Genomic DNA, 12,069 nt, shown 5'->3' on the forward strand with positions numbered 1-12,069 from the left:
TAACATATAGACGCCCCTTAACCCAGCAACTCTGCTTTCAGAAAACCTATCCTAAAGAAACAGGACTAGTAGATAAGCATATATACACACAAATGTTCATTTCGGTGCTAGAAACAACCAAAATATCACCAAAAGTGGGACTATTTAAAATACCACATCATTGTACAGAACATTATGTACCTATTAAAAATAGTAAGTTACCTTGTTAAATCTATATCTACTAACTTGGAATATCATTAAATAAAAAATAAAAACAAAGTTGTAGAGTGATATACATGTGGTTTGAGAAAAACAACAAAATCCAAAATCCACCTGGCCTGTGGTGGCACAGTGGATACAGCGTCCACCTGGAACACTAAGGTTGCCAGTTCGAAACCCCGGGCTTCCCTGGTCAAGGTACGTATGGGAGTTGATGCTTCCTACTCCTTCCCTTCTTCTCTCTACCCCTTTCCCCAAAATGAATAAATAAAATCTTTAAAAACAAACAAACCCAAAATCCTACAGTGGAATATCAATATTATTACTTCTACATATTTGTAAAAGTATGGAGAAAGATACGGAAGAATACATATCATATTCTTTACCATCTCAGAGGAATGAGAGTGACCATAAAGGTGTTAAGAGGAAATAATAAAGTTTTTATTATTATGGGATTACTTTGTTCCAAGGACATATGCTATTACTTTGGTCATTTAAAATAAAATAAAAATATATTGATTACTTTAGAAAAAGTCTTATATTTTCCATTATGTGTTTTTATTTTTCAAAAGGTAAGGGATAAATTAGCTTGAATGCATGTAATATATTTAGGTGAGATCAATCCTAAACCAAAGAAACAGAAATTATATATTACTTAAATATGCAATAAGGTTTTTTCCTTTTAAAGATGTTTCTCATTTGAATAATAGGCAAGGAAAAGAAGGGAGAAGATAACAAGGTTTCACATATTTTTTTACCTTCCAGTTTTAGTGCACAGTAGCATAACATTTATTGTTTCCTATTCCAGTTATTGTAAAATATTCACATTAATATTTACCACTTTATCAGTTGCTTGAAGTTCTTCAAAAACTTTTTCTAAGGTCCAACTTTGAAAGAAAGAACAGGAAAGGGATAAAATGATATTAATATGAATAAGGGATACAAAATAAAATGTTATGGTATACTAAAAATCACCATTTCTAAAGCAAAACAACAAACTCACTTTGTTTCCAGATATTCTCTAGGGAGTTCTTCAGTCTCATCCAGAGTTATAACTGATGTCCGGATCTCCTGTTCCACCAGACTGTCCACCATCACCCGGAAGTAGGCCCACATTGTGTCTTCCCAGGTGTCACAGACAGGAAGAAGCTTTGCCCCATTCCAAAACAGAAAAATGTAGACATAGTCAGCAAAAAGGAAAGAAAAAGCAGTTAGACCCATTGATATGGATGATAAAGTCACTATAATCACAAAATATCGGAGACTGCAATGTAAACTATCATATCAAATAACCCCCACACACACCCCTCCAAACCACATCTTCTAACTGTGAACTATTAAGATTTTTTTCCATACTGAGTTTACAATAGCATCAATTTTCCATGCTGATATATGATGGGGTTTCAACTAATTAATATAACATACCTCAAAATAGCTATAAAATATAGGGGGTAATGGGGTCACATACAGGATTGTTAGACAATCCAAATAGTCACTGAGCCTCAGTGGTATACTTATGCAGAAAGCTATGCGTACTATAAGTCATCAGTAAATGTATGTTGTAATTAAACTTACAATTCTTAGAAACTGAAGTCTGATTTCATGTATTAAACATCATTTGGTATATGGGATATATCATATTAAGCAGCTCAAGTCACTATTCTATTTCATGATTACCTTTATCACTGCTACTCTCAAAAACTAGCTTAAGTTTATAACATTTATCATATACAATTATGAGAATATTTTAGGTATCCGGTTTCATTCCATAGGAAAAAAGGATTATTAAAATAGCCTGCATACCTGCTTGAGATTCCCACTTAAAGCAGCATAAATTGCTCTCTCATATCTATTAAAAATCTCCTGAAATACAATAAATATAAATTAATTTGGAAAATTGTTTTTCTTAGTATGTCATTGTTTCCATAATCTGTAATTCTGCAATGTCTTCTAAATTGAACCGATTTACTTGATCCTTTCTAAACTTACTGAAAGACCTTGTGGGGTGATAAGAAGGCAAGATCCCTTCGTTGGACCATACAGTCAATGCTGAAATCTTCAGGAAAAGTCAAGCATCTAAGTTTCGAATACAGGGCTGAAGCAGATCCAAGTCTAATGGAGTCTTTATATAGAATAGTCTAATTTTATTCCAGTAGATTCATATAAGTGTTTTCAGCTAGAAAGTTTCTAAATATCTAACTTTACCTGATACTGACCTAGAAACATCAAAACAAAGCATTTGGAACCTGTCACATCAGTGTGCGCAAAATTCCTAAACAGAATTAATTATATTCATCAAATTATTCCATTTCACCTCCAGAATCTATTAATAGCACTTTAAAGTGCCATATTTATCATAGTATCTATGTATTTCCTATCCAGTTAATAGTGTGAAATGGTGCTGTTTCTATTAACTTTTTGTCTCTTTATGTACACTGATGGTTTTTGAGTATTGTACCCTTAAATCCTACCCCCCACAAAAGTCCTGTGGGTATCTGTACAATTTTGCATGCTGCAGTGATTTTTAGGAATGCACAAATCATGACATAACCTATATGGCCTAGCTAGAATTCCTTATTTTCATGCCCAAGAGCCTAAATCCCACTAATTTTTTTAAAGTTCAATTTAATTCTCTCTCCTGAGAATCAGCTTTAGCCCAATGCTTACTCTCAGAATTCACTGGTACCTCCTTTATATTTCTGCCTATGTTTAATTCTTACTACTTAGTGTCTCAATAATTCTGATTAGCAGTTAAGTCTGCCAACTCTTATCCTCAATTTGATTGGAAGTTCTTTGAAAGAAGGTATTTCCGCCTTATACCACTCTGAACATCCCACAGCACCTTCCGCAGGGCTTCAATAGAGTAAAACTCGGTATCAGTAAATATTTTATTTTATCTTACATCTTCTGCCATTCTCCAACAACTTATTTTCCAAATGCGTCGATATGGATTCCCTTCAACAGGCTCTAATTCTGTTCCTACAAAACAGTTCAAGAAATAAAATAATAGTTCAAAATGAGATCTCTACTGATTTCTAAAAACAAAAACTATACTTCACAAAGACTGGCATTTAGAACTAAATATACCCCCAACTCTCAGAATAAAATCTACTAAAATACCTCCATTAACATTAGGGTCATGATAGAGCTTCCAGCCTTCAAGTGTTGCAGCTCTCCATGCCTGACCACAACGTTTACAGAGCCGCTGTGCCTTCAGAAAAAAGAAAAAGCAGGTAGTTACATAATGGTGCAGTGCTGGACCAGTGCTAATGCCTTGTAGAAAAGTAGAAGCAATGTATGACATGATCAGATAACTTACGACACATTACAGAGGATGATGCAGACAACTAGTGATGGCATTTCACTTTATCACCATCTGCATGTCACTGTGATCTCTGCTTTTCTTTTCCTAATAATCTCTGTGCTCTAATTTTGGGCTAATCAATAGGTTCCCATGGAGCCCACAGGCATTTAATTCTGCTAGAGACAAACGAGGCTAAAGAGATTGATGACTCTCAATTTATGTAAAATTATTAAAAAACAGTTTCCAAGATGACAGAGTACTATTATTGCTCATTCACTTTACTGATATTTCTTTACATTAAATGTATCCAATCAAGACTGAACTGGCAGTGGCACAGCGGATAGAACACCGGCCTGGGATGCTGAAGACCCAGGTTCAAAATCCCAAGGTCTGGGGTCATAGACATGACCCAATGGTCATTGGCTTGAGCCCAAAGGTTGCTGGCTTGAGCCCCAACTTGTTGGCTTGAGCTAGGGGTCACTGGCTCAGCTGGAAACCCTGGTCAAGGCATATATGAGAAAGAAATCAATGAACAACTACAGTGCCACAACTATGAGTTGATGCTTCTCATCTCTCTCTTCCTGTCTGTCTGTCCCTGTTTGTCTCTCTCTCACTAAAAAAAAAAGAGTCCAATCAAATGAGCTTACTATAACCAGTAAGATAGATAGATAGATGTTTGTTGTTCCATAATCACTTTAGAAACCATCTCTTCTCCATTCTTAGTTCATATGGTACCTAATCCTACCTCTGAACACTAGGGTTAGGCATGTGATCTAACAAGAATTACTACCAAGGCTCTTGCTGAAGATACTGAGAAAGAGATGCACTGCTTTTGCTGGGGTTGCTAGCTAGAAGGAAGATGTAAACTGCTGGTGGCCACCGCAGATGCAAGGACTGGCTTCTTGAGAATGAAGCCAGAGAAGAAGGCAGAGTCAAGAGCTTGGGAGAGAAAAACAGTATTCTATGACATCTTCTGAGCCCCTGGATCCTGCTTAAAACTAGATTTAACACTCCAAATGCCTCTGTTCCATAAGCCAATCAATTCCCCTCTTGTAAGTAATTTGAGTTGAGTTTCTTAAACCCAGAAAACCTAGTTAATACAAGTTAAAGAACATCTCAAACACCATTTTGGATTGGTAACAAAATAATTATGAAATAAATTATAAAAACTACATAGAAACATGGAAAGATGTTTGATATACTATATAAAAAGAGGATTAAAAACTGAATATAGGCCCTGGCCGGTTGGTTCAGCGGTAGAGCGTCGGCCTGGTGTGCGGGGGACCCGGGTTCGATTCCCGGCCAGGGCACATAGGAGAAGCGCCCATTTGCTTCTCCACCCACTCCCCTCCTTCCTCTCTGTCTCTCTCTTCCCCTCCTGCAGCCAAGGCTCCACTGGAGCAAAGATGGCCCGGGCGCTGGGGATGGCTCCTTGGCCTCTGCCCCAGGCGCTAGAGTGGCTCTGGTTGCGGCAGAGTAACGCCCCGGAGGGGCGGGGCATCGCCCCCTGGTGGGCAGAGCGTCGCCCCTGGTGGGCGTGCCGGGTGGATCCCGGTCGGGCGCATGCGGGAGTCTGTCTGACTGTCTCTCCCCGTTTCCAGCTTCAGAAAAGTACAAAAAACAAAAAACAAAAAAAACCCTGAATATAGAACCCTGAACACATTCTAAGTGAAGTAAGCCAAACATAAAAGGCCAAATATTGTATGGGTCCACTTATATGAAAAATATAGATGAGGCAAATTCATAGAGACAGGAAGTGGATGAGAGGTTACCAGGCACTGGGGGAAGAAGAAAATGGGAAGTTAGTGCGCAATGGTTACAGAGTTTCTGTTTTGGGTGATAAAAAGTTTTGGACATAGACACAATGGTTTCACAGTGAATGTAATTAGTGCCACTGAAATGCTTAAAAAACACTTAAAAAAGTTAAAATGACAAATTTTTGTTATATACATTTTGCTGCAATAAGAAAATCAATAATATAAAAAACACAAGTATATACTTTAAATAGATGAATTGTATGGTATGTGCATTGTATATCAATAAAGATGTTAAATGTGAAACAAACTCTGAATGTATACTATGATTACAATTATGTTAAAAAGAATTATAAAAGATAAAGAGCTTTAAGTAAATACAAAAACCCACTATTTGTGGTAACATAAAGTTAATGGGACATAGAAAGTTCTTGTTTTCATGCCTTCAGTAGTGTGATCAATTTCTGTCTTCTGTTTTTAAAAATACATCTTAGTTTGCCATTGCAATTCCTAATATCTTGCACATCACCTGGTAGAGTGGCTGGGACTTAAATATTTTTTGAATAAATGAATATATGATATCAACTTCTTTTCTTAGTTAAAAAATGATGCTTAATAACCCAACACTACTGTAAGAAATTACTGTACTTAATATATGTTAATGGTTTGTAACAGAAAACAAAACTTGACTGGTGATGGCACAGTGGATAAAGGGTTGACCCAGAACGTTGAGGTCCCAGGTTCAAAACTCTGAGGTCACTGGCTTGAGTGTGGGATCTGCATCATAATCCCATGGCTGCTGGCTTGAGCCCAAGGTCACTGGCTTGAGAAAGAGGTCGCTGGCTCAACTTGAGCCCCCCAGTCAAGGCACATGAGAAGAAATCAATGAACAACTAAAGTGAAGCAACTATGAGTTGATGCTTCTCATCTCTCTTCTCCCCTGCCCTCTCTCTCTCTTTAAAATCAACCAAAAAACTTTTTTTAATTTAAAAAAAGGGTAAAAAAAAACCCATAACAAACCAAAACTATACTTGGAATTAATTCTAAAAAAATCACCAAGAGTACTGCAAAAGAGGTACAACATAATACCTAAAGATTGAAGCTCCTATGTATCAGATTGCCTCATCTAAAGAATCAACACAGCCATATAGTAAGCTGTCTAATTAGATACTTAACATTCTATAGGCACACCTCATTTTATTGGGCTTCACTTTACAGATGTTGCATTTTCTACAAATTGAAGGCAAGCCCTTCTATCAGCAACACAATTACCACTTGCTTACTGATGTATTCTGGAATAGAATCTGCAATCTCTCAGAGGTACTACAAGATATTAAATATTACAAAGGAGCTTACACCCTAAAGAGGTGAGGTTAAAAGGAATAAGTCTGAGGGCCATGGTGGTCTTCAAATGCATAAATAGTGTCACATGACAGAGCAATTTGGGTCAGACTTACTCTCAACTCTTAAAAATCAGAACTAGAAATAATGGAAATATGCCGAGGATATGCAGTACAAAATAAGATGGCAAAGTCTGACTTGACAATGAATTTATCACTGGAAATGTTCAAACAGTAGATCTAGATACACTATGAAAAAGATAAACTATATTGAGAACACATATAGATGGTCACAAAGATCCCTTTCAGCTTAAAGTGTCTATGACTTTTTAAGATTGGAAAAGCAAGGTATTACATGATTTACCTCTTCTGTCATTCCAGCGCGGATAAGAGTGAAAAGATATTTGAGTAATCTAACTTCATCTTCTCTATCCAGATCATCAAGGGGCATTTTCTGTCTTATGGGAGCATCAGGGTCCTATAAAAAAAATCATCAACTTAAGTCCTTTGTAACCCACATACATTTAAATGTCATCAAGAGGTGATAAATTTCTGAGTATATTAGTGTAATAAATTCATTTACAATTTAGTTAGTTAACAATGGGAATAAAAGTGTCATAAGCATTCCAAATAGCCACACAACTGCCTGCTAACCATTCAAAACAGACACCTTTGGCCCACAGAGGTGCATGTCTAGGTCAGGAAAGGTGGAAACACCACTGGTCCAGTTCAGCCAGGTAACTCTAGAAATGATACTCATAATTCAAGATGACTTGATCTTTACCCTCATATAAAAAAGCAACTACATGGTCAAGTTAATTCTAAACAAGATTAGGCCTAGATGAAAATTTAGCACAGAAGAGAAATGGAGGGAATCTCATTCTAGTCGGTGATTAGAAAGGGTACTTTGGTAGTTTCTAATAATCTATAAGAAGAGAGCCCATTATAGGGTTAATGCTAAATAAAATACACCAAAAATCAATAAAAAAATTTAAAACAGATTTTCAATAAACAAATATGACCCCCTCTAAAAAAAAAAATCCCCATTATTTCTACCTACTATCTTTCAAGATAGAAAAAAAATGTGCTTTTTTTTTTTTTTTTTTTTTTTGTATTTTTCTGAAGCTGGAAACAGGGAGAGACAGTCAGACAGACTCTCGCATGCGCCCGACCGGGATCCACCCGGCACGCCCACCGTGGGGCTACGCTCTGCCCACCAGGGGGCGATGCTCTGCCCATCCTGGGCGTCGCCATGTTGCGACCAGAGCCACTCTAGCGCCTGAGGCAGAGGCCACAGAGCCATCCCCAGCGCCCGGGCCATCTTTGCTCCAATGGAGCCTTGGCTGCGGGAGGGGAAGAGAGAGACAGAGAGGAAAGCGCGGCAGAGGGGTGGAGAAGCAAATAGGCGCTTCTCCTGTGTGCCCTGGCCGGGAATCGAACCTGGGTCCTCCGCACGCTAGGCCGACGCTCTACCGCTGAGCCAACCGGCCAGGGCAAAAATGTGCTTTTAATGAGATTATATACTGTTCTCACACTTCAGCAAAAAGCACACAGGAACTTCAAGCTGAATTTCAAATGAAAAACCATTTTAATGTGACTTAAGAAAGAAAGTCATTCTTACTCGTGTTACTGTGTATGGCAAAATGATTATCAATTCAGAAAATGGAATGCACAATGTTTGGCTATTGTCACAAATATTTTGCAGATAGATACACTCATCCAATTTTGGAACTTGGTCTCTTTCTGGAGAAAGGAAACCACCACTTTTCAGATGGTTAGAGAAAATGATTTTCGGTTGCTTATTACTAAGTAGTTTAGTTCAATTTATTTCAAGCTCTTCCAGTAGTTCCAAATAATTTTCATCAAAAACCACTTTATGTTACCAAATGAAATTTTATAAATTTTCTCTATTTTTTTAAAGGTGAGAGGAGGGGAGACAGTGAGGCAGACTCCTGCACAGGACCCCACCAGGATCCACCCAGCAAACCTGTCTGGGGCTGATGCTAGAGTACTGACCTATTTTTAGTGCCAGAGGCTGATGCGCCCTAACCAAGCTATCCTCAGCACCCAGGGCCATACTTGAACCAATTGAGCCACTGGCTACGGGAGGGGAAGAGGAAAAGAAGGAGGAGAGAGGCAGGGGAGAAGCAAATGGTCACTTCTCCCACATGCCTTGATCGGGAATCAAACCCAGGATGTCCATACGCCAGGCCAACATTCTATCCACTGATTCACCAGCCAGGGCCCGATTGCTTCTTATTTCTCCCACTGTTCACTTTAAACATTTAATTGACATGCTGCCACCTGTCACAAAGCTGGATACTTTTATTTCTACAATTTTACTCATTTTCAAATTCAGTTACTCATATTCTGGAATGAACTTTCTAACCTCAAGCTAATTCACAAACCTTTACTTTTTTTCTCTGCTTTCTACACAGGTCACCGTCAAACAGTTGAAGAGTCAAATATTGCTATATAAAACCAAAATTAACTTGTTTTTAACACTGGCAAATCAGCAATACTTCCTATGCCTTCTTTTAAAATTTATAATTCACAGGTCACAGATATGCTTAAATATATTCCATCAATTCAAATGCAACTTAGTAGTTTTAGAGTTAAAAAATATGTACAAATCTTCAGGAAACAAAAACAAGGATCCAAGAGAAGCAAAGTTCTCAGCCTTAAAAATAAAAATCACATAACTTTGAAGACACCTTTCTTTCTTTTTCCTGTTTTTTTACTTTTTCTTTTTTGATGACAACTTTTGTTTCAAAGAACACTTACCACTTCAGTGACAAGAGAACGGGAACTTCCTATATAAGAAGACAGCTGCCGCTGTTTCAACGTATGCAGAGTATTTTCCCTAAAAGAAAAAGTACAATTTCTTTTTAAAGGAGCAATTTTAATAGGTCTATTAAAAAAAAATCAAGTCAAAGTTAAAAAAATTAAAGAATATGAACTTACAAAAACATGCAAAAATGCTAAGTATAAAAAGGCAATTTTATTTTAGCACAGATAACTAATTTTCACGTCTTTACTAACCATTCATCTATGTGCTTTTGTGAGGCACCTATTCAAATCTTTGCCCTTTTAACTAGGTTGATTTTTTATTACTGAGTTGTAGTTCTTTCTGAACTATGGGTTCTATGTTTCTTCCTGTCTGTGGCTCACCTCCAATTCATTTTCTCAATGATGTCTTTTAATGAGAAGGTTTTAATTTTGATGAAGTCAAATCAATTTTGTCCCCTGATTAATGCTTCTGAAAGCATTAATTTCTGAAAGAAACTTTTTCCTATCCTCTAGTCATAAAGATGCTCTCATACATTTTCCTCTAAAAGCTTTATGGTTTTAACTTTTACATTTAGGACTATGTCCCATCTTGAATTAATTATTGAATATGATTGGCCTTTTGGCTAAGATCAAGTGTAATTATTGAATATGATGTAAGAGAGGTGTCAAGATCAATCTTTTTTTCACATCTAGTTTTTTCTGCAGTTTGTTGAAAACCAAATGACCATATAAGTGTGAGTCTCTTTTGGGGGGTCTCTGTTTTGTATTCATAAAAAAACTTGCAAAAATCTTAACAGGTCATTTTAACTAAAAAATTATTTTTCTGAAAATGAAGATTTCATTTTTACTTAGAAAAATCACAACTACTGAAGATTTAATTTTTTTATTAATTTTAATGGGTGACCATCAATCAAGGTACATAGGTTCAGAGAAAACATCTCCAGGTTATTTTGACGTTTGATTATGTTGCATAAAGATTTAATTTTTAATAAACATCCAGTAACACCACTTTCCTAGTTAAGCAGAGAAAAATGGTAATTGAATTGCAGATTTAGCACACATTATATTACTGAATTCAAAGGCAACCTGAACTTTTTCTTCAAGTCTTGAAATAAACTGTCCCTTTAACCTGCAGTGCTTTCTAGTTTCAAAGGCCTACAGTAAATTAAAATTACTGAAGGGTATGGGGAAAATTTTTTTAAAATCACAAGTAGATGAAACATAGCACAGGTGTCTTCTTGGTTTATGATTAAGTATAGCTGTGAAAGTATGAAACATAAAACAAATCATGTCACTTCCTTTTATCCTCAAGGTTTCCCATCACAGTTAGACTAAAGTCCCAAACCCGTACCTTCGTCTGCTGGTAAAAGTCCTAGGTGAGCTGGCTCCCTTCAACTTCATTTCCTACTATTCCTTTCTTCACTGTGCTCACACTGGCCTCCTTGCGAACAAATACTTGACCTTCTCACGGTCTCTGTAGTTTTGTTCCTAACCAGAACACCCAACCCCCACATTTCTGTATGACTCACCTCTTTTATTTCTTAAAGCTTCTTACACTTAATTTACCTGTTACTTCCATAGAGAGGCCATCCCTGATCACCTTTTCTACTTAAAGCAGTGCCCACTATCGTCCTCTATCCAGCAACTCCCCTTTTCTGTTCAAAGCTCAGAATACCTAACAGCATATGTATTTGTTTTTTCTTCTCTTAAACTATTATAAATTCCATAAGGCAGGGTTTTTAATCTATTTTACTCACAGACTGAATAAGTAGTAAGAAGTGAATAAGTATTTGCTGAAAGATGAATAAACAAAACCAACTTTAAGTATTTGGAATAAAAGTTTAATGACTTACCAATACACTGATTTTGCATAAAACTCAATATTATCAGAAAAATCTCCAATCTCATCTTTGGCAATGCTCTCTAACCAATCTACCACCAGCTAGGAAAGTTAAAAAAAAAAAAGAGTATTAATTATAAAATCTGTTAGTATTTTATATGTAGTACTCCTACCCTTAATTTCAAAAAAGTTTCTTATACAGCCTGGCCTGTGGTGGTACAGTGGATAGAGCATCGATCTGGAATGCTGAGGTCACCAATTCGAAACCCTGGGCTTGCCAGGCCAAGGCAAATATGACAAGCAGTCAGTGAACAACTAAAGTGAAGCAACTATGATTTATATTTCTCATCCCTCCACCCTGGTAAAATCAATAAATAAAATCTTTTAAAACAGTTTCTGATACAAAAATGCCAAGTAACAACTTTCCCAGTCACTATTATCACTTTTTAAACATATATAAATATTATGGCAAAACAATGAAACTTTCTATAGGAATAAAATAGTTTTTAACAGGCTATTCCTGGAAATACTAGGGCTATTATTTGAAAACCAAAAAGAAGGTTAATTCTTTTTACTTACAAATAAAAAGATCAAAAAGAAAAAAATTAAAAAATATATTCTAAATTAAAATAACTTCAGTTCTTTTATTATCATTTACCTTTTTTTTCCATATTTCATTAAAAATTTTTTTTTCTTAAAAATTCTACTCAGCCTGACCAGGCGGTGGCGCAGTGGATAGAGTGTTGGACTAGGACATGGAGGACCCAGGTTCGAGACCCTGAGGTCGCCAGCTTGAGCGCGGGCTCATCTGGTCTGAGCAATGCTCATCAGCTTGAGCCCAAG

At 36.6% G+C, this 12,069-nt stretch overlaps 1 protein-coding gene across 1 annotated transcript in view; it reads right to left on the bottom strand.

Annotated features, from left to right (window-relative positions):
• The window catches only part of NUP107 (nucleoporin 107), a 57,020-nt gene that overhangs the window by 12,973 nt on the left and 31,978 nt on the right, over positions 1-12,069 (bottom strand). The window contains exons 10-17 of the mRNA XM_066257821.1: positions 11,240-11,328; positions 9,381-9,459; positions 6,961-7,074; positions 3,319-3,409; positions 3,101-3,177; positions 2,002-2,061; positions 1,202-1,347; positions 1,037-1,085 (exon numbers count right to left, since the gene is read on the bottom strand). Coding sequence (XP_066113918.1) covers positions 1,037-1,085; positions 1,202-1,347; positions 2,002-2,061; positions 3,101-3,177; positions 3,319-3,409; positions 6,961-7,074; positions 9,381-9,459; positions 11,240-11,328 — 705 coding nt within the window. The remainder of the gene's footprint in view (positions 1-1,036; positions 1,086-1,201; positions 1,348-2,001; positions 2,062-3,100; positions 3,178-3,318; positions 3,410-6,960; positions 7,075-9,380; positions 9,460-11,239; positions 11,329-12,069) is intronic.

The sequence above is a fragment of the Saccopteryx bilineata genome, chromosome 2 (assembly GCF_036850765.1).
Source record: "Saccopteryx bilineata isolate mSacBil1 chromosome 2, mSacBil1_pri_phased_curated, whole genome shotgun sequence".
Classification (NCBI taxonomy): Eukaryota; Metazoa; Chordata; class Mammalia; order Chiroptera; family Emballonuridae; genus Saccopteryx; species Saccopteryx bilineata.